The following is a 23,683-nucleotide window of genomic DNA, read 5'->3' as shown; positions in this document are numbered from 1 at the left end:
ACACCTATGTGTGTCAATAAATCAAGAGCTGCTTTAAATTCAACTCCACACTAAAGCATATTATGCCCTGCCTTTCCTTGTGGCTGATGACTTTTCAGATATGTAGGTGACGTATATTTGGCTGGGAGGGACCAACTAGTAGTTCAGTGAGTTAAATAGATGCATGCATGTAATTCAGAATAGAGCTGACATTAAACCACAGGTGTGTAGAACCCTTTGAGAGCCAAAAAAGAGCCATAGTTTTTCCACATAATTGTTTTTGAAATATTATCAGATTATTTTATTTTAAGTAAATTAATAAAGAGTTAAGTAGGTCTTCTGTTAAGTTGAGACATTCAGTGTACCAGTCATTATGGAGACCAGGTAAGTTGAATTTTATGTGAATATTTAGTGTAAAAGGATAATATTGATCCACATACTTGCCAATGAGAACACCTGATGAATATTTACTATTACACTGTAAAAAAAAATTGTTTAAATTTAGAAAGTACTTTGATAATACAATCATAATGCAATATGTATAATTGACAACATACTGTGTGCAATGGATATACAGTATTTATTGATACAATTACAATTATCTTTCTAATAACCTTTATATACAAAGTATTGTTTCAGTGAACAAGTGTTGTTAAACTGTCACTTTCAATGTTAATCTACCCTATATTACATGATTATAGTTTTACATTAGGTATAATTTAACACATAACACAAATGACTGATGCAAATTTTGATTAAAAAAAACAAAAACAGAAAACACCAGAGTCTAAAAGCTGGTTTTACCAAAATATTTTTTTCAATACAAAAAGACGTTGTAAAACTTTTTCTCAAAAGTTCCTCTTCATGGCAAGGGGCTTAATGACCTTAATCCTCCAATGTGCTCTAGTTCAGGCATGCACCATCTGCTGAATGTAAGATTGCAATTTTTTTGCATGTCTCAAAACTTATTTTGTGGCTTTGCCATTTACCAATTCAAATAAGTAAATTAAATATCCTAGATTCCTCTCTTACTAATTACAGATTACAACAGATAATGCTGAAGGAATAAGTCAGCCAAAAATGAAAATCTATTCACCTCACTCACATGTCATTCCATACCCATACGATTTTCATCTGCAGAACACAAAAGAAAATAATTAAATGAATGTCCTGATTGCTGAATTCAATTTATTTGTCACAATCCCATCTGGACTGCGCTCTGTTTGTCTGTTTTGGTTGGGTGTGTATTTGTTTTGTGTTTTAGCTCATGGCTTTGTTTATGTTTGTCAGTCCTGTGCTCCCGGACTCCAACTCCTTGTTTCCCCTCACCACTCCTCCTCATCTAGTGCTCATTTAGTCTGTTGTTGTAACCTGTTCCCCATGTGTTTCCCTCAGTATACACCCACTGAGCACTTTATTAGGAACACTATACCAATACTAGGTATGAGCTCTCAAAACAGCCTAAATTCTTCGTGGCATGGATTCCACAAGATGTTGGAAACATTCTTTTGAGAATCTCATCAATGTTGACATGATTGCATCATGCATTTCAGCAGATTTGACAGCTGCACATTCATGCTGCAAATCTCCCTTTCAACCACATTCCAAAGGTGTTCCACTGGATTTAGATCCATTGACTGGAAAGGCCACTGAAGAACAGTGATCTCATTGTCATGTTCATGAAACCAGTTTAAGATGACTTTTACTTTGGTGCGTTATCATGGTGGAAGTAGCCATTAGAAGATGGTTTAATTGTGGCCATGAAGGGATGAACATGGCCAACAACAATACTGAAATAAGCTGTGGCATTCAAGCAATGAAAGTGTGCCAAGGAAACATTTGGTGCTTATGTTTGCTGTGTGTTTTGTGTACACTTGTACTTGATGAACATCGAATTCTGTTAAACATGTCTCGAGACTCTTGGTAATGGAGACAGAGGCTGAATATGGGATGCAGTTTTTTAATGTTCGTTCCCCAGCGCATGCTGCAGGGGGAAACTGAACCGTATTCTGGTTGTCGGGCGTTCGAGGCGTGTACAATGGCGAACTCATCCTGATACTGTCCAAGGGGCAAACAGGAGAGAAACAGATAAATTGGTATGGTCCAGTTTCATTCACTGAATGGGGACTCACCCTTTATTTCACCACTAGTCTGTAAGGCTCGCTTCTGATGTTCTGCCGGCCGTTTAAAATGAGCCGGGCCAACATCCAAACGGCTACACAGAGGCGCCCTTGATGGCGGGACCTTGAACATACGAGGACCCCAATCCTTCTGAGGGGGTGCAAAATTCGTGTCCAACGCTTTATGCAGCTCTCTTTACGCAGCAGGCTTTTCTCTCTCTCGGCAAGGAACCATCTGCAAGAATTCAGCAGTCTGCTGATTAACAGCACAACATTTTTCCACTACCCACTGGACTGCATCACCGAACAGACCAGATTGTGACACAGGGGCGTTCATTAGGAAGGTCTTGTCCTTGTCACGTATATCCATGAGCATAAGCCACAGATGGTGCTCCGCCACCACGAGGCCTGCCATATTCCATCCAACAGCACAAGCAATGTATTTGTTAGCTCTCAGCGGCAAATCAGAAACTCGGCATAGTTCCATGATGGCCTCCGCATCCAGTCCAGCTCCCTCATCTAAATTCTTCATAAAATGGTCTTGGTAGGCTTGCAAAACTGCCAGTGTGTGCAGTGCCAAAACCGCTTGGTCCGAAGCCAGGTATGCCTTGTTCAACAAGGACAAAGTCATCTTGCAAGGCTTCAAGAATAGAGTATGCCTCGACTTCCACGTAGCTGCTGAAGAAGGACAGAGATGGGCTGCCAGTGTCTCTTCCATCACCGGCAAATACCAAGTATATCCATGGTCGGAAGCTTGACACACATTTGAAAACTCTTGGTTTGTAATCCTGGCCAAGTAAGGTTGATCCCAGGACTTCAAAATCTCCCGATGGAGGTCAGGGGGAAAAGGGAGCGGTCTACGAGACATAGTTGCACGTTGGCCCCCTAAGAAGCAGTCATACAAGATTAATTTACGGTCATCTGATTGCATTTCATCTGGCCAGTCCAGGTAGAGCTTCTCCACTGTGTGTGAAATAACCTATAGCAACTCCATATAAGTTACTGAGGGTTTGGAAATCCGTCCACTAGGAGGCAAGGCAAGGAGGCCGCCGGCAAAATCCTCGGAATCCAACGGTGCCGTAGACATGGCGTCTTCGTCCTCAGTACCGAAGGAAACCGCTGTGTGGGCCTCAGGGCTAGGACACAAGTGTCATGTGTAAATTCCACGGGAGAACGTCGAGCCAAATCAGAATCAGAATGATCTTTATTGCCAAGTATGTTTACACATACAAGGAATTTATCTTGGTGACAGGAGCTTCCAGTGTACAACAATACAAAAACAATACAAAAACAGCAGCAAGACATAGATAATAATAAAAAATAAAAAACAATTATACACATATGTACAGACACACACATACATACATACACACATACACATGGGTAGTGCAAATCTAATACAATCTGTTATGTACAGTACAAATACAAATCTGTTATGTACAGTGCAAATGTTATTTTTTTCAGAGGAATGAAATGGCAGAAGAGGATGGAGGTGTTGGGTAAATATAAGAAAGACTAAACTGTGTATTACACATAGTTATTGCTCAATGGGGCAATTTAACTGTTCATGAGATGGATAACCTAAGGGAAAAAACTGTTCCTGTGCCTGACGGTTCTGGTGCTCAGAGCTCTGAAGTGTCGGCCAGAAGGCTACAGTTCAGAAAGGTAGTGGGCAGGGTGAGTGGGGTCCAGAGTGATTTTTCCAGCCTTTTTCCTCACTCTGGAAGTGTATAGTTCTTGAAGGGGGGGGGGGGGGGCAATAATCCTCTCAGCAGTCCGAACTGTCCTTTGTAATCTTCTGATGTCTGATTTCGTAGCTGAACCAAACCAGACATTTGATGAAGTGCAGAGGACAGACTCAATGACTGCTGTGTAGAACTGTATCAGCAACACCTGTGGCAGGTTGAATTTCCTCTGCTAGCGAAGGAAGTACAACCTCTGCTGGGCCTTTTTCACAATGGAGTCAATGTGGGTCTCCCACTTCAGGTCCTGTGAGATGGTAGTGCCCAGGAACCTGAATGACTCCACTGCTGCCACAGTGCTGTTTAGAATGGTGGTGGTGGTGGTGGAGGGTGGGGGGGGGGTTAGTGTTGGGGTGTTCCTCCTAAAGTCCACAATCATCTCCACCATTTTGAGTGTGTTCAGCTCAAGGTTGTTTTGACTGCTTGGTTAAAATCTCTAAGAATAATAATAACTGAGTCTGGGTATTGTTGTTTTGTGTCTGTGATTTGATCAGCCAGCTGTTGCAGCGTGGCATTCAAATACGTGTTTGGCGCGATATACACACTCACCAAAATAAACGAGGAAAACTCCTGCGTTGAGTAGAAAGGCTTACAGTTAATAAAGAGCGCTTCCAAATTAGGAGAGCCCATCTTCTTTAACGTTGTTACATCTGTACACCAACTTTCATTGATGTGAAAGCATGTTCCACCGCCTCTCGTTTTCCCCGTTAACTCCGCAATGCGATCCGCTCTGAACAGCTGAAAGCCCGGCAGATGTAACGCGCTGTCCGGAATGGCTTCACTCAGCCAGGTTTCTGTGAAGCACAAGGCAGCAGAGTTTGAAAAGTCCTTGTTTGTGCGGGTGAGGAGATGTAGTTTGTCCGTTTTATTAGGGAGAGAGCGGAGATTCGCTAGATGAATGCTCGGCAGCGTTGTTCGAAAGCCCTGCCAATGGAGCCTGACCAGCATGCCTGCTCATCTCCCTAGCCTGTGTCTCATAGTGCGTTTAAACAACACAGCCACGCCTCCAACTAAAATGTCAAACAAACATGCAAATATTCAAAATCCGGGAAAAGATTGACTGGTGTATGCTGTCGAATGTTCAGCAGTTCGTCTCTGGTAAAACTGACTGAAAAAAGATTACTAAACACAGGATAAACAAACAAAAATAACAAAACAATAGAAGCACTCCACACTGAGGAGGCCATCCATGGTGCCATCATGATGTATAATCAAATCAAGGGAGAGTGACAGAGAGAACCGAAGGTCGGCCTGCTGCTCAGCTCCCATCTCCTCAGCATCTGTGCTGACCCCCACGAGTCACACGAGCTGCTAGTACAACATGGGCCAGACGAGATTGTTCACTGAAGAACAGAAAACATCTTGGTTACTGATGTAACTTCTGTTCCCTGATGGAGGGAATGAGATGTTGTGTCGATGTAGTGACATTAGAGGTTCGATCTTGAGAGACCCAATCACCTTTGCTTAAAATAGAAAAGGCCAATGAGAATTGGCGAGTGGAATTTGCATGCCACTCTCTGCCCCGGACATACGGGTATAAAAGGAGGTGCACCACTCATTCAGATTTATGTTGAGGAGCTGATAGAGAGTCCTGGCCATGTCAGCGGCCGGTTCAATGCTGTGGCAGGAGGGATGCAACGTCTCGTTCCCTCCATCAGGGAACAGAGGTTACATCAGTAACCAAGACGTTCCCTGTCTGTCACTCACTCGACATTGTGTCGATGTAGTAATATTAGGGGTTCCTATAGGAAAGTGAAACATGTCACGAGGTACAGAAGAGTGCTCAATCACGTTGTGACCTTCCAGCGAGTTAGGTAAGGTGTCTCCCTAGTCCCATTAAGGGGGGAGGAGGCACTTACCCAAGGAGGCTAGCGGCGGAGCCTTTCCTGATTTGCTCTTAAGCAATTTCCCGCCGAGCACTTTCTACAATAGCACTGGGAAGTGCGGTCCAGATAGATGCGCAGGGCATGAACTTGACACAGCAACGACAAGGCCGGGTCTTCCTTCTCTGAAGGGAGTGCTTACAGGTTCACCACCTGGTCCCGAAAGGGAGTGGTGGGAACTTTGGGCACGTAACCGGGCCGGGGTCTCAAGATCATGTGAGATTGTCCCGGCCCGAACTCCAGGCATTAACTGGTGACAGAGAGCACCTGCAGGTTCCCCACCCTCTTGATGGAAGTGAGCGCCACCAGGAGGGCCGTCTTCAGAGACAAAGTGCTGAGCTCGGCCTGCTCCAGGGGCTCAAAGGTGGCTCTCTGTAGGCAGATAGGACCACAGAGAGATCCCAAGAGGGAATCAAGCGCGGTCTAGTAGGATTCAACCTCCTCATGCCCTTGAGGAACCTGTTGCTCAGGATACACTGTCAAGAGGGTCTCCCGTCCAGTGTATCGTGATATGCTGCTATGGCAGCCACATACACTTTCAGGGTAAAGGGAGACAGCCGTCTCTCCAGCCCTTTCTGAAGGAAAGACAGCACAGACCCGACAGCGCATCTCTTCCCCATGGGAAGAACACCAGTTCGCGAAGAGACGCCAGTTCAAGGCATACAGCCACCTTGTAGAGGGGGCTCTGGCCTGAGTGATCATATTTAGTACCACTGGCGGAAGATCCGCTAGGTCCAGAGGTACCCTCGCCCTGCACTGTAGTGGAAAGGATGCCACTGAACCTGGGCGGGTGTCTGGCGAACTGGATCATGTAGCTGAGGCAAATCCTCCTGATGAGCCATCGTGAGGGGCTGGAGAGCGCTAACCATGCCTCCAGCCTCCATGACAGTGGCACCAAGGGGATGAAAGGACTTACCATGCCCGGGCAGGGTGGTTCGCAGCAAGGCAGAGCAGGCGCCGCACCTGGAAGACCCAGGGGGGACATGCTGCTCCGCAAGCCCACAGTGGTGGCCGTTGACTGGGGAGGTACTTGCGTTCGCCTGATTGACCGGAAAGACTTCCAGCACCTGGCCGTCGCGAGTGCGCTGGCCCAGGGAATGAGAAAACTGCTCTTTTATTGACCATGTGGATGCTGAGGCCCAGAGGGCACTCGGTAATGGAATACTCACCACGCGCTGACTGGTCAGAAGTAGTTGCCTCATCCCTGGGCTGCCCGTATCGGGACTGCCTCGAAGCCCATCTGGGGTTCTTGGGGGCCAGCTGACGGGTAGGTGGAGCTGACTTCCCGCAGGAGGATCTCTTTCTCTGAGGCCGGCGTATGGGCTCCGATGGTACAGGATCCAGGGCCGGCACCACAGGGGAACGACTCTGGCAAGAAACAGACAGGGTGCGGGACTTTGGAGACCTGAAGTCAGATGAGTCGTGCTGCGGCAGGATATGCTTAATCACCTCTGTCTGCTTCCTCACCGTCGAGAATTGATGGGCGAAATCCTCAATGGTGTCGCCAAATAACCCCCCTTGGGAGATGGGCGCATCGAGAAAGAGGACTTTCTCGGCGTCACGCATCTCCACAAGGTTGAGCCACAGGTGCCGCTCTTGGACCACAAGAGTGGACATCATCCGGCCCAGGGCACGTGCCATGACCTTCATCGCACATATGGCAAGGTCGGTCGCAGTACGCAGTTCCTGCATCAGCCCTGGGTCGGTCCTACCGCAGATCTTTCAGCGCCTTGGCCTGTTGGACCTGCAGGCTGGCCATGGCATGCAGGGCGGAAGCGGCCTGACCCGTGGCCTTGTAAGCCTTTGTCACTGAAGAGGAAGAGAACTTACAGGCCTTGGAAGGGAGCCTTAGTCGGTCACGCCAGGTGGCTGTGCCCTGCAGGCATAAATTCACCGTTACGGTGCGCTCAACCTGTGGAAGCTCGACATATCCCTTAGCCGCTCCGCCATTGAGGGTAGTCAGAGTGGACGAGCCCGCGAAGCGTGAACGGGCAGAAATATATGCCTTCCATGACTTTGTTAGCTCCTCGTGCACTTCCAGGAAGAAAGTCACCGGGGCCCAGAAACCAATCAATCAGCCGCGAACGCTCAGGGCAGGGTGGAGGGTTACACTTTAGCCCGATGTTCGCAGCCACCCGGGCAAGCACAGCTGCCATCTCAGCGTCCACCTCATCATGTGCTCTACAGCGGGAGCTCAGAAGATTCGTCCGCTTCCGATAGCAGAAGCCCACCCTCCAATTCTGTGACCGAAAGCTCATCCTCGTCCCGAGCCATGAACGATACATTAAACCCGACCTGAGGTGGGCCGCCTGCATCGCTCGACAGCTCGGATAGAACGAGCATGCTGGGGGATGGAAGGTCTGTGGCGGCTGAGCTGGCGGAAACGCTCCCATGTCCACATCCAGATCGCCCGTGGTGCTTGCCGACCTGGCCGGCTGAGCATCAGCCCAGGACGGACCAGGTTGGGGATCAGCCGTGGTGGCTTCTTGATTTGTGAAGAAGGAAGTGAGCCATGACCGCAACGTTCTCATGGGCATGTTCTTGGAATGAGAACATGACCCTTCCATGAAAGCTGCCTTGGCGTGCTGGCGCCCCAATCACTTGAGACAGATTTCATGGATGTCCGGATGGGAGAGATAACAGCCACATCCAGTAGCGCAAATGCGGAAGGACATCTTTAAAAAGACGCCAAGCCTTTGTGTGAGCTCTTTTAGAAGGAAATATACTCTTTTGAATATACTCTTTTAGAACCCGTAGACTCAGCCGCAAAAGTGCCCAGGGGAAGCACAATAGACCGTGCAAGGGTGACTGCTGATATGCGCCTTAAAATCCAGCAGCGTAAGCGAAAGGTGAGAGGACGAACACAAGCATGCATTCGGCTCTGAAGAAAAAATCTGAATGAGTGGTGCACGCCATCTCCGTTTATATTCATATGTCCGGGGTGGAGAGTGGCATGCAAATTCCACTCGCAAATTCTCGTTGGCCTTTTCTATTTTAAGCAACGGTGATTGGGGCTCTCAAGATCAAACCCCTAGTGTCACTACATCGACACAATGTCAAGTAAGTGACAGACAGGGAATCTGACTTGATGGTGCAAAGCGAGGCGCCTTTATCGAGCCCGTGAAGTAGCTCCCTAGGGGGTGTCGCTTAAGCGCCATCATCCAATAAATGAACATGATTTTATAAGGGCTTCAGACCAAGTGACACTCAGACGGACAGTGTCCCATAGCATTCATACACGGTTCCTACGAAAGGGAACTTGGAATATGATGCACAAGTCGCATGGACTACGTTGGGTGCTTTATTAAAGCATTAAAGTGAGTTAAAACAATAAAGAAAAAGAAATCAGATTTCTTAAATTGTTTTCCACAATAGAGCCAATAGTCTATGTTATATAATTAATCTATATTTTCAAACTCAATGAAACTCATTTCATCACAATTAGTCATAACTGTGTCTAGGGGCACAATAACACAACAAAATCTTTACAACTCTAAATTCAGCTTACTTATAAGTGCTAACATATAATAATTATTTTTGGATAAATAAATAAAACTGTCACCAACAGCCAATCAAATTACATCAGCAAATAATTTCATTTGTGAATGGCTGCTCATCATGAAATGTGCTTGCAGTGGGTTTTCATGAAGAATGAATAGGCTGGAGGGAAGCCAATGGAAATGCATCTCTATGATGGATGGATGGATGGATGGAATACACTCTGTGTGCCTCCACACCAGAGGTCACACTAGAAAAAATATTTATCTGTCACTCTAACAGACTGAATTGTAAAATTTCCATAACAGTCTTTATTTCTCCGTCATATGTGTTTTTTTAATTCATAGGTACTTGGGCATTCAGGGGAGTATCATCAATTATAATGGCATAAACATGACAGTAGATAAATGATAGATTTTTGACTCCAAGTGAGTGTGATGAAATAAGGATTTCTTGGGTGAAAGTAAATGATGGTATATTGGTGTTAAAATACATTCTCTTATCCCAGCTTATTATGCAGAGACAAATATATCCAAGTTAAACTACTTCAAAGAGTTCTCATCAAAAAATCACCTCTGGTCTTTGATAAAAGGCCAATGAAAATTGGTGAGTGGTATTTGCATGCCACTCCCCCGAACATACGGGTATAAAAGGAGCTGGTATGCAACCACTCATTCAGATTTTCTCTTCGGAGCCGAACGGTCATGCTCATTGAGCTGAATAGCACTGTTCATTCACCTCTGCTGGATCTGACGGCGCATTTCAGCGGCTTCTCCCTCCTCTGCACTGGTGCACTGCAGAGAACGCCCCTGGGCGCTTCGGCAGAAAAACTAGAGAGTATATTTTCTAAAAGAGCGTTTTTCCCCTCTAAAAGAGTATATTTCTCTAAAAGAGCGCACACACGGAACGTCTTCTTAAAGACGCGTCTTTCTAAAGATGCCTTTCCGTTCGTGTGTTATTCCTGGTTGCGGTCGTTTTCTCTCAACTTCGGATGGTCATGATCGCTGGATCTCGTGTCTGGGTGCGACCCACACGGAGGCAGCGTTTATGAATGGTTCATGTTCTCACTGCGAGAACATGACCATGGCAATGTTGCGGTCGCGGCTTGCTTTCGTAAGGAAGCAAGCCACCCCAGCGGCTCCCCGCCTTGGTCCTCCTACCTACGGGTTTGAGGTCAGTGCGGCTGGCGCTGGGGGCGATTTGGGGACCTCAATGGGATCGCCTCCGCCGGGTATCCCCCCGCGGACCTCCCATTCCCCAGCATGCTCGTCTGCCCCAATCGGGCTTCCGGATGAGTTCGCCGGCTCGTCGCACGGCGAGTCTGGCTTCTTGTTCGAGGCCCGCGAAGATGATGAGCTCTCGAGCGCAGCATCGGAGAGCGGGCTTGTCCAGACGGACGCAGAAGCCTCAGCTGGGCTTCCCCCTTTGGGGACGGTCGCCCAGTTACAGGCTGATGCCAAAATGACGGACATGCTTTCCCGGGCGGCCGCGAGCGTCGGGCTAGAGTGGAACCCTCCGCTCTCCCCTGAACCCTCGCGGCTTGATGATTGGTTTCTGGGCTCGCGGCGCCGCTCAGACCAGCCGCGCCCCGCTCCAGTGCCATTCTTCCCGGAGGTGCATGAGGAGCTGACGAAGTCGTGGGAGGCACCTTTTACTGCCCGACCCCGACTCCGCAGTTCCCCCGCTCTTACTACCCTCGATGGTGGGGCGGCCAGGGGCTATACGGCGATTCCCCCGGTGGATAAGGCGCTCGCGGTGCACTTATGCCCGCAGAGCGCCGCCACCTGGCGTGGATGCCCTAAGCTCCCCTCCAAGCCCTGTAGGCTCACGTCGTCCCTGACGGCCAAGGCCTACAGCGCTGCTGGACAAGCCGCCTCTGCCCTGCACGCCATGGCTCTCCTGCAGGTCCACCAAGCCAAGGCACTGAAAGAACTGCACGAGGGTAGTTCCGCCCCAGATTTGATGCAGGAACTGCGCTCGGCGACCGACCTCACCCTCCGGGCGACGAAGGTCACAGCGCGGTCTCTCAGGTGGATGATGGCCACACTAGTGGTCCAGGAGCGCCACCTGTGGCTCAACCTGGTCGAGATGGGCGAGGCCGATAAGTCATGGTTCCTTGCTGCCCCCATTTCCCAGGCGGGCCTATGTCATCACCACGACTACCGTCCACGGGCTTTATCTTGCAGGTTTGGCGCTCCAGCGGTGCCCTTTCCACCCCTGAGCGCCAGCTGTGGCACAAATCCACCCCCGATGTGACAGCCTCCACGGGTCGTGAGAACAGGAGCTAGGTAAGTGCTTCGATGTCCCTAGACTCAGCACGGCCACGACGTGCTGTGGCACCTCGCGCTCTGCCCCACCACGAGGCCCCACCTGCCGGTACGTCTGACGACATTGTCCCCTGGGTCCCCCTCGCACGGAATTTGGACGCATGGCTTGCGCTTCCCAATCCATCGCGGTGGTTGATCCGGACCGTCCGACTCGGCTACACGATTCAGTTCACCAGGCGCCCGCCCAGGTTCAGCGGTATTCACTTCACCTTCGTCAAGGGCGAAAACGCTGTTACCCTGTGTGCGGAAATTGGAAATCGCGATAGAACCTGTCCCTCCAGCCGAGATGAAGAAAGGCTTTTACAGCCCCTACTTCATCATACCAAAGAAAGGCGGTGGGTTGCGGCCAATCTTGGACCTGCGAGTACTGAACCGGGCTTTACACAGACTCCCGTTCAAGATGCTGACGCAAAGACGCATTTTAGCGAGCATCCGGCATCAAGATTGGTTCGCGGCGGTAGACCTGAAGGATGCGTACTTCCACGTCTCGATACTTCCTCGACACAGACCCTTCCTGCGGTTTGCGTCTGAGAGTCAGGCGTATCAGTACAAAGTCCTCCCTTTCGGCCTGTCCCTGTCTCCTTGCGTCTTCATGAAGGTTGCAGAGGCTGCCCTTGCCCCGTTAAGGGAGGTGGGCATTTGCATTCTCAACTATCTCGACGACTGGCTAATCTTAGCTCACTCTCGAGACGTGTTATGCGCACACAGGGACCTGGTGCTCTCGCACCTCAGCCGACTAGGGCTTCGGGTCAACTGGGAAAAGAGCAAGCTCCTCCCGGTTCAGAGCATCTCTTTTCTCGGTTTGGAGTTGGACTCAGTCTCTCTGATGGCATGCCTTACGAACGAGCATGCCCAGTCGGTGCTGACCTGTTTGAAGGCGTTCAAACAGAAAACAGCGGTTCCACTGAAACTTTTTCAGAGGCTCCTGGGGCATATGGCATCCTCGGCGGTGGCCACCCCGCTCGGGTTGATGCATATGAGGCCGCTTCAGCAATGGCTCCAGACTCGAGTCCCGAGACGGGCATGGCGCCACGGGACACACCGCGTGGCCATTACATCGGTCTGTCACCGTCTTTTCAGCCCTTGGACCGACCTCTCGTTTCTACGAGCAGGTGTTCCCCTAGAACTGGTCTCCAGGTGCGTCGTGGTCACGACAGAGGCCTCCAAGACGGGCTGGGGCGCTGTTTGCAACGGGCACGCAGCCACCGGCCTCTGAACGGGTCCGCGGCTGCGTTGGCACATCAACTGCCTCGAGTTACTGGCAATTCTGCTCGCCCTGCAGAGGTTCCGGCTGTTGATCCAGGGCAAGCACGTGCTAGTTCGGACAGACAGCACGGCAGCGGTAGCATATGTCAACCGCCAAGGCGGTCTGCGCTCCCGCTGTATGTCACAACTCGCCCGCCGTCTCCTCCTCCGGAGTCAGCAGCACCTCAAGTCGCTGCGAGCCACTCATATCCCGGGCAACCTCAACGCTACAGTGGATGCACTGTCACGGCAGGTTACCCGCAGGGGAGAGTGGAGACTCCACCCCCAGGTGGTCCAGCTGATTTGGGGTCGATTCGGTCAGGCACAGGTGGACCTGTTCGCCTCCCAAGAATCCTCCCACTGCCCGCTCTGGTACGCCCTCACTGAGGCTCCCCTCGGCATAGATGTGCTGGCACACAGCTGGCCCCCTGGCATTCGCAAATACGCGTTTCCCCCAGTGAGCCTACTTGCACAGACTCTGTGCAAGGTCAGGGAGGACAAGGAGCAGGTCATCCTGGTAGCACCCTACTGGCCCACCCAGACATGGTTCTCGGACCTCACGCTCCTCGCGACAGCTCCCCCCTGGCAAATTCCCCTGAGGAAGGACCTTCTTTCTCAGGGACGGGGCACCATCTGGCACCCGTGCCCAGACCTCTGGAATCTCCATGTCTGGTCCCTGGACGGGACGCGGAAGACCTAGGTGGCCTACCACCCGCGGTGGTAGACACGATCACTCAGGCTAGGGCCCCCTCTATGAGGTGCCTGTATGCCTTGAAGTGGTGTCTGTTCGCTAAGTGGTGTTCTTCTCGACACAAAGACCCCCAGAGATGCGCAGTCGGATCAGTGCTTTCCTTCCTGCAGGAGAGGTTGGAAGGGAGGCTGTCCCCTTCCACCTTGAAGGTGTACGTTGCCGCCATAGCAGCACACCACGATGCAGTTGATGGTAAGTCCTTAGGGAAGCACGACCTGATCATCAGGTTCCTAAGAGGTGCTAGGAGGCTGAATCCCTCCAGACCGCCCCTCGTTCCCTCATGGGATCTCTCCGTAGTTCTTCAGGGCCTACAGAGATCCCCCTTTGAGCCTTTGCAGTCAGTCGAGCTTAAGGCACTCTCCCTGAAGACTGTCCTCCTGACTGCGCTCACTTCCATCAAGAGGGTAGGTGACCTGCAAGCGTTCTCTGTCAGCGAAACGTGCCTGGAGTTCGGTCCGGGCTATTCTCATGTGATCCTGAGACCCCGACCGGGCTATGTGCCCAAGGTTCCCACCACTCCTTTTTGGGACCAGGTGGTGAACCTGCAAGCGCTGCCCCAGGAGGAGGCAGACCCAGCCCTGGCGTTGCTGTGTCCGGTGCGCGCTTTGCGCATCTATTTGGATCGCACGCAGAGCTTTAGACTCTCTGAGCAGCTCTTTGTCTGCTTTGGTGCACAGCGGAAAGGAAGCGCTGTCTCCAAGCAGAGGATCACCCACTGGCTTGTTGATGCCATATCTATGGTATATCTCACCCAAGACATGCCGCCCCCGGTAGGGCTACGAGCCCATTCTACCCGTGGTGTAGCGGCTTCTTGGGCCCTGGCCAGAGGTGCCTCTCTAACAGACATTTGTAGAGCAGCGGGCTGGGCAACACCCAACACCTTTGCAAGGTTCTACAACCTCCGGGTGGAACCGGTTTCATCCCAGGTAGTGGCATGCAACCTAAGTGGATAAGCCCGGGATAGCCGGCCGGGTGTATCGCTTGCACATAGTGCCTTCCACCTCCTTTTGAGCTGAAGACGTGCGCTGTTAATTCCCAGTAGTGTTCACAAAAGTTGTTCCCTGGTTGACTTCCTCCGAGCCCTGTGGCAGTCGAGTTTTCAGAGAGACTCACTGCCGGCCCACTACACACGCTAACTAAGAGCCCGGTTCTGGGGTAGGTGCTCCGCATGTGGTGGTTCCCTGTAAGGCTAACCCCATGCGATCTATCTTCCGCTAATTCATTTCCCTGATGGCAAACTGCGTCATCCTTGGGCAGAGCCCCTCTGCCCCAGTCTCCATGTTGTAGTAACTCCTCCCCCATTGGGCAGGATCTACCTTGAAGGCTCTCCACATGGTTGGAAAGACCATGTGACGTATTTTTCCACTTAAATTTCCCCCCTCTCTGGGGTGCGGTGTGGTCTCCGCGGTGTCCTCCCCTTGGGAGGGACACCCCCCGACTAGACCTGGCGGCCCAGTCGGATAATCCCCCTTCTTTTTTTAGGGAGTGGAAAAAGAGAAGGGGAAAAGAGGCGACGACTGGGTTAAGCCCGTCTCTATCTTTGGGTAGACGACTTGTCCCCAAAAAGGGCCGTTCGACACTCATAACTGTGTTGGGGGAGGTTACGTGTCGACCTGGTGTGCTGGCTATGAGGCACACAGCAAGTCTGCCCACCACACACCGCCAGTTCACGTAACACAGTTCAGCCTTGTGGTGTTTTGTATAGGGACCCCTAGTGTCACTACATCGACACCAACGTTGAGTGAGTGACAGATAGGGAACGTCATGGTTACTGGTGTAACCTCCGTTCCCTGATGGAGGGAATGAGACGTTGGTCCCTCCTGCCACAACGCTGAACTGGCCGGACCTTATATCGGCTCCTCAGCATAAAACCTGAATGAGTGGTTGCATACCAGCTCCTTTTATACCCGTATGTTCGGGGGAGTGGCATGCAAATACCACTCGCCAATTTTCATTGGCCTTTTATCAAAGACCAGAGGTGTCTCGGGCTCCCAAGAGTGACCCCTAGTGTCACTACATCGACACCAACGTCTCGTTCCCTCCATCAGGGAACGGAGGTTACACCAGTAACCATGACGTTTGTCCAGATACTCAGGTGACATTTCACCCCACACTTCCTGTAGCACTTGCCATAGATGTGGCTGGCTTGTCGGGCACTTCTCATGCACCTTACAGTCTAGCTGATCCCACAAAAGGTCGGTCCATAACACTCTTTTTCCAATTATCTGTTGTCCAATGTCTGTGTTTCTTTGCACACTCTAACATTTTCCTTTTGTTTTTCTGTTTCAAAAGTGGCATTTTCTTTGCTATTCTTCCCATAAGGCCTGCACCCCTGAGTCTTCTCTTTACTGTTGTACATGAAACTGTTGTTGAGCGGGTACAATTCAATGAAGCTGTCAGCTGAGGACATGTGAGGAGTCTATTTCTCAAACAAGACTCTGATGTACTTATCCTCTTGTTTAGTTGTACATCTGGGCCTTCCACATCTCTTTCTGTCCTTGTTATAGCCAGTTGTCCTTTGTCTTTTGAAGACTGTAGTGTATACCTTTGTATGAAATCTTCAGTGTTTTAGCAGTTTCAAGCATTGTATAGCCTTCATTCCTTAAAACAATGATTTACTGACGTGTTTCTAGAGAAAGCTGTTTATTTTTTTTTTTTTTATCTAATATTGACTTTAAGACATGCCAGTCGATTGCATACTGTGGCAACTAAAAAACAAACACAAAGACAATATTAAGCTTCATTTAACAAATCAAATAGCTTTCAGCAGGGTTTGATATAATGGCAAGTGATTTTCTAGTACCAAATTAGCAATTTAGCATGATTACTCAAGGATAAGGTGTTGGAGTGATGGCTGCTGGAAATGGGACCTGTCTAGATTAGATCAAAAATGGCTTTTTTCAAATAGTGATGGTGCTGTTTTTTACATCAGTAATGTCCTGACTATACTTTGTGATCAGTTGAATGCCACTTTGGTGAATTAAAGTAACAATTTCCTTCCGAAACAGCAAAATCTATACATTATTCCAAACTTATGGCCCCCAGTGTATATATATATATATATATATATATATATATATATATATATATATATATATATATATTTCTACCATGGGTCTGTGAAATGCTTGATTCTGATTGATTGACGGACTTTGTAAGGTGTGCAATTATTTTTCAAGGAAATGCATGGCTATAAAGTAGTTCCAGGTCTTGACCGTAGAACGGTTCCATATCACTTCGCCAAATTATTTCAGTTATTTCAAAGAGCCCTACAGGCTACCACAACAAAATAACCAGTTAAAACAAAGACAATGGTTAAAGCAAATCAGTTAAGAACATCAAACAATGTCTAAAATATCCTACGTTTATTTCAATTTCAGTTCAAATGAGCCCTCGTGCTCCCTCGTCTCCCCCGCACCTACACACACACACACACACATTGAGACTCGAGTCGCGACCAACAAATAGAGCTGCACCCTGTGACTTGATCAATACAACAATTTCTATTATCCAAAATAACTTTTAATGTTTCAATGTATTTTGCCCTAATCAGCATCCTTCGTTGCTAGTTCTAAAATGATGTTTTCGAATTAGCATCAAAGGCTTGAGCCATATCAAAGCTAGATACACTTGATCAGTACAACAGTTTCTATATTATCTGAGATATCTCTGGAAAAAACACTTGTGCTCCCCCTCTCTTAAGCTCTCACATACGTGGACAGACATTATACACGTAACGCACAAATGTAAGGCCCAAACATACTCGTGAGTGAAAAACTCCTCATGTCAGCGTACTCCTGCATCTCAATGGGTATGAAATAAAGTTAAGGTTTATAGCAGGAATATGGTGAAACACATCTTGGCGATTTTGAAGCGATGTTACTTATGACGAGAGCTGCAACAAAAAACGTAATCCCAGAAGCGATCTCTCTCATTTTCTGAGTTTCTTTCTTTCGATCCCTCAAATACAAACTCACACATGCACAAACACACTATCTTATTACTCCAGTAGTAAGTAAGTCCTCGAGGAAAGCAGCGCAAGCCTCCATTGCTATTTCGAATTAGCAACGAAGGCTTGAGCTGTATTAAAGATGCTGAATTTGTGGCGGAAGAAAGTAGTTCCTCTCATAAGAGTGTTCTAGGGACGAAAATCAGAAAATGTCTTGAGATAAAACTCTGAACGATGTTTTAAGGTGTGGTAACCGTGGTATAAGTGGAATAATTGACTCTGGCCCATTGAATTCAACAATCCGTCGTCAATTATTCCTTACATATTTGGCTTTGCAGTCAGATCATAACTAAATAAAACAACATAGTCTCATAGATTGAACATTACTATAACAACATTTTTCCAAACTGACTTTTTGTATGTGCCGCGTTCTGTTTCACTACAGTTTCCAGGTGAAATTAACACTAGAGGCACTGCAACAACTGTGCGTTTTATTCACTTTCACACAAATCACAAGTACAATGATTATAACTTTATACACTTATTATGACTTTATGCACTTATTTTACAATCTATTACTCACACACAGCTGTTATGATATCGAAACACTTTTACTCTAATGCATCATTTGAAAAATGATACATTTTAAAGCTTGTATTACAGACTAAGCAACATTTATACACGTATTCCAAAGTGATTAGTTTCCATGGTAGCTCACCTGACTGAGTGTTGGACTCTAGATTCAGAAGAACACGGTTCAAGACCAGTCAAGCACGCAAGCTGACTTGTGAAACGAGAGTCATAGAAGCGACACAAGATGATGTGGTTGCTTTAGAAAATGTGCTTTGCATTTCTCATTTAGTTTTAGGTCACTGTTGGTTAGGTTAAGGTGTTGGTTATGGGTAAGGACGTCTGTTTTGTTCACCTCTCATTTTATTTTAGATTACTATCAGTTAGGTTTAGGTTAAAGTTTTAGGTTAGGGAGGTACATTTTACTCATTAAAATTTCCATTTAACATTTATCTTAGAAACTCATCTGATTAGGACCAAAGCCAGGAAGATCATGAAAGATCTCAACCATCCTAATAATGGACTCTTCTCTTTGTTGCGGTCAGGGAAACGTTTCCGCTCCCTGACTGCCAAAACAGAGAGAATGAGAAGGAGCTTCTTTCCCCTGGCCATCCGTGTCCTGAACCAAGGACAACACCAGGACTAGTTTCACTATTCAACACCACACACTTGAAGCAATATTACATTCTGCATTATCATATTATTATATTATCATTATATACATCTACAACATCACCTCTATAACATCAGCCTGTTGCAGGTCAACATTACTGCACAATTGTATTTTACCTTGCACAATCTACATATTGCCAGTCAACTGTTGCTGCTACCACCTCTACATCTGTCATTATGCCCTATTTCATATTCATATGCATACTTTTTACATACAGTATATATTTCTTCTTTCTCCTATTTTATTGTGTATTTTATTGTGTTGTAAATTGTTTTTTAATTGTGTTTTTTACTTCTATTTCTACTCCTTTCTATCTATCTATCTATATATATTTTTATCATAAACTGTGGGGAGAAAAGTCGTACCAAGAATTTCACTACTTGTCATACTGTGTATGGTTATGTATGTGACCAATAAAACTTGAAACTTGATTATGACACTACTTTACTCACTTTTGGCTCCCCCTGCTGGACATTTAACTGGTAAACTGTAATCAAACGTGTAATAAAGCACATAATTTCGTTTTTGCACAAATGTTTCCACAGTCACAATGTTCATGAGACCAGGCTGAAGTTAAACAGACTACATGACAATGAGAAAGGATTATTGAAAGATGGGTTGGCATGCAGTTGCAAGATTTTTTTGTTTGTTTTTTTTAAATAGTCTACTAAATATATAATAAATTCTACACCTCTCTCGCTATTGCTTGCATGCCAATCGACCCCTGATCCAGTGGCAAACCTGACAAAGCTTACAGTTCTTACATTCTAACTATCCATAATCCATATGTTGCAGATGTCCGATGCCATTGCCAACCAAACCATCTCTTATTCATCGAGGTCCTCCAGTACGATACCGTCTACATACAGAGAGAAAAGTGCTTGATGATCATGGAAAAGTAAGAAAATGGACATATGGGAAAAGAGATACCAGTAAACAAAACAAAATTGTACTGCTGGTGGGAGAAACGGGCTCTGGCAAGACCACTCTCCTAAACACAATGGTCAACTATTTAAAGGGGGTCAAATTTGACCACAACATTTGGTATGAAATCACAGAAGAAGAGGCCAGGGACCAATCAGAATCTCAAACTTCTGAAATCACTATGTATGAGGTTTGTCCTAAAGCACCATTATCAATATCACTCACAGTCATTGATACTCCAGGATATGGAGACACCAGAGGACTGGAAAATGATTTGGAAGTTGCTGAAAATTTATCCACGCTGTTTCAGAGTGAAGATGGAGTGCATGAGATCGATGCCATCTGTTTTGTGATTCAAGCATCTAAGAATCGCTTCTCAGACAGACAGCACTACATAATAAGTTCAATTCTGTCTCTGTTCAGCAAAGACATAGTGAACAACATTGTCTTTTTAATCACACACTCTGATGGTTTGCCACCTCAAAATGTCCTCAATGCTATCAATAAATCTAAAATCCCCTGCAAAAGAGACAGCAGTGGCCAACCTGTTTATTTCTTATTCAACAACCGTGAAGCTGAGGGCCGTCAAACTGAGACACGTTATCTTCATGCTCAAAGAGATGCATGGGACAGCAGCATGGAAAACATGAAGAAATTCTTTGAGTCACTAAAAAAACAGAACAGAAAAAGTTTAGAGATGACTTCTGATGTACTAAGGGAGCGCATGCAGTTGGAGGCATCTATTTCCAACTTGCAGATGCGAATACAGGAAAAGGAATTCAAAAAGACTGAAAAGATACAGATTCAAGAAATACTGAGGCAAAACAAGGAAAAGATTGACAAGTGTACAAATTTTCCCATTGAAGTTAGCAGGACCTACAAAGAAAAGGTTCTCATTGTGAGTGACTCTTGGAAAAACAGGAAGGCAACCACTTGCACTGTCTGTGAAGAAAACTGTCATGAATATGGCTGCTGGTGGGTTTCTGGCCCTAGCAAATGTGAAGTCATGAAAAATGGCTTCTGCACTGTGTGCACAGGGAAGTGCCACCACAGTAAACATGTCAAAGAAAACAAGAAATACGTGATCAGAAACTCAAGCACTAACATGCAATATGATGATATTAAAAGAGAGTATGCAGAAGAACAGTCCATGTTGTTTTTTAAGATCATGCAAAATATTGAAAAAGATCTGAAGGAACTTGAAGCACAAAAGTCCATTCTGTTATATGATGCTTACATGGCCATCAGTCATCTGTCTAAGATTGCATTGAAACCAGACTCTGCTTTCACTCTTCATCATCTTGACTTCTTCATCCCCAGAGTGAAGGAGGCTGGTAAAGATAACTGGGTCAGGGAACTGGAGATCCTGAGGAAAGTGGCCATAGCTGAGGAAGCAAATAAAGACGCTCTGAGTTATCTCAAAGCAGGTTTGTCAAAACAGTTCACCAGCAAGTGAACGCATGCATTATGCTTAAAGGGGTCTCAGAGAGTAAAATATTATAGCTGAATATATATATATATATATATATATATATATATATATATATATATATATATATAGATAGATAGATATATATATATATATATAATATATTGAAGATGACATCTTGAAAATATATACTGTGTACATTTTTAATTATGAAGTGAAATCAGGGGTATACAATTTTCTCATGTCAACAATTATGCTTGAATATAATAATATAATATACCACCACCACCACCACCTGATTATGAATTGATGTAAAGGGTATATTTCTGCTTTTTCTAAAAATGCACCTAGATATTTATTTTTTTCCAGGTCAGACTCTCAAATATTTTTTATGTATAAATGAAACTTGATATTAAAATCATTTGGTATATTATTATTATTATTATTATTATTTCTTATATTTTGTGCTTTTTGTTTTATTATTGTTGTATATTATTATATTTTCTGTTGAATTGTCTAGGTAGAAATTCATGTTGAGAAAATTTCTTTAAATAAAATCTGGATTTGGCCACTTTTTGTGATGTTAAAATAACGCATTTTGTACTCCGGCTTACAAACGAACATTTTGTGAGTTTAGTGAAGGGGTAGATTTTCAATCCCCTTTACTTTTACATATTCTCTTTTTTACTATCCTCATTTATTGCTAATCAATATTCTTTTTTATTTTTCATGATTAAATATTTTCTTATTATCTTTATTTTTATGTATTATATGTACAAGTTATCTGAGGGGTGACTTAGGGTCTGGCCCATGTCAGGAATGCAGTAGCAGTGAATATTTATTTAGCTCAGCTCCCATTCTACTGCATTTCTTCATTCATAATTATCATACAATTAGTAAATCAATCATCAATTAAACAACTGATTTAGCCTTTATTAAATCACATCTTAATAAGTGGAGAGATTTCATTACATGCTTATTATATTTACTTAAATGTTATTATTGTTTTCTTTCCTGGTTCATAAAAGCAACCACTTATATAATGTATTTGATATTTAATTAATTAATTAACTGCTTAAATGTATTTTATAACTTTCAATGTACTAATGATTCAATAGTTTTTAGATTAATCCTATGTTAGACTTTTATTCTTTCTACCTGTTATGCTGCAGTCACAGTTTCAACATGTCAGAACTGTCATCCCATTGTGATAATTTTTGTTAAGAATTGTGGAATAATTTTGGCATTATAGTTGAAGTTATAGAGGCAGCTTCAGCTGAGGAAAAAACAAAAACAAAATGGCTCTGGAGTACAACACATAGTTAAGATGGAAAAATATTGAGTTGTGTTTAGCAGAATTTTCAGAATAGTGTGAAAACAGATTTTTTTTTATAGAATATATTGTATCACTTAACTCTTTTACTGAACACCATAATTCGATAACTGTATATTCTTTACAGACTTTACATTCTTGTTGGATGGATCAAATTAAAATAGTATGCTGTTTAGTGTGTCTGATGGAGTTGACACAAATTACAATAAGATGTACGTAAGTTATGAAGTGAATAAATGTCAATTTTCAGAATAAAAGTGTTTTTATAAAAACCTGTTCCTTTACATGGTTTGTTAGCTGAGATCTTTGTCTACAAATACATCCACTTCAAATTAATTTAGTTTAAAAAAAAAAAAAAAAAAAAAAAAATTTGAAAACGTTAAAACAGGTTTTGTCCCTTCTCTCAAGAATCAGTGAGTACTTCTAAAATTAAAACAAGTATGACGGATATAAGTAGGCCATGATGGAAATTTTACAACTCAGTCTGTCAGAGTGACGAATAAAGATTTTTTTTTTTTTGCACAACCTCAGTACGTAATGCTCATGATGCAGTGTTTTCAGTGTATGAGCATTTACTTTGAAACACGCAGCACATGCAAAAAAAAAAAAAAAAAAAAAAAAAAATTGCAGCATTTTTGTTAATAATCACACAAGGACATATCACGATTTTAATTTGTGCACTAAATGGCATTTGTACATCAGACAGTATCGGTTTCTGGTATCACAGCATTTTTACGAGTACAAGTATGATTCCAATGATAGGTATGGGGACCCTAATTTTAAGAATACATTCCTTTCTATTAAGAATTAGAGCTGTTTAACTTTTTTGTTGGAATTCAAGTAATGTAAGGGACAATAGTCTAATTTACGTGGTAAAAAAGACTGGTATTGTGGAAGATATAGGACACACACGCACAAAAAAAAGGGAGGCGTGAATGGTGTGCTCCTGTAAATGTCTGTGTTTGTTTTAACCCCAAATCCATTGCCAAAAAGAGAGAATGAAAAAAGACAGGGGTCTAAACAGCTGTCCTGATCATCAACATGTCCAAACAAAAGACTTAACAATTTTGTGAGCTTCATCTATCATAGCTACTTTTTTCACCACTGTTGTCAGTATACATTGCGTTATTAATGTATTCTGTGAGGAATTTATTGTGTAAAACTTGGATGTGAATGTGGAGGCATGGATTATTTGCCAAAAAAAAAAAAAAGCCAGGGTTAAAGGTCTGAAAAGGACAGGGGGGGTCATGGTATATTAGG

At 45.3% G+C, this 23,683-nt stretch overlaps 1 protein-coding gene across 1 annotated transcript; it reads left to right on the top strand.

Moving 5' to 3' along the window:
- The first annotated feature begins 196 nt into the window (after positions 1-196).
- Positions 197-22,675, top strand: LOC127430331 (uncharacterized). The gene is made up of 2 exons (XM_051680065.1): positions 197-363; positions 19,533-22,675. Exons 1-2 carry the CDS (start codon positions 353-355, stop codon positions 21,115-21,117), a joined length of 1,596 nt encoding a protein of 531 aa, XP_051536025.1. The 5' UTR covers positions 197-352; the 3' UTR covers positions 21,118-22,675.
- The last annotated feature ends 1,008 nt before the right edge of the window (positions 22,676-23,683 follow it).

Source organism: Myxocyprinus asiaticus, chromosome 39, assembly GCF_019703515.2.
Source record: "Myxocyprinus asiaticus isolate MX2 ecotype Aquarium Trade chromosome 39, UBuf_Myxa_2, whole genome shotgun sequence".
NCBI classification, from domain to species: domain Eukaryota; kingdom Metazoa; phylum Chordata; class Actinopteri; order Cypriniformes; family Catostomidae; genus Myxocyprinus; species Myxocyprinus asiaticus.
This window is presented reverse-complemented; position numbering and strand designations above follow the sequence as displayed.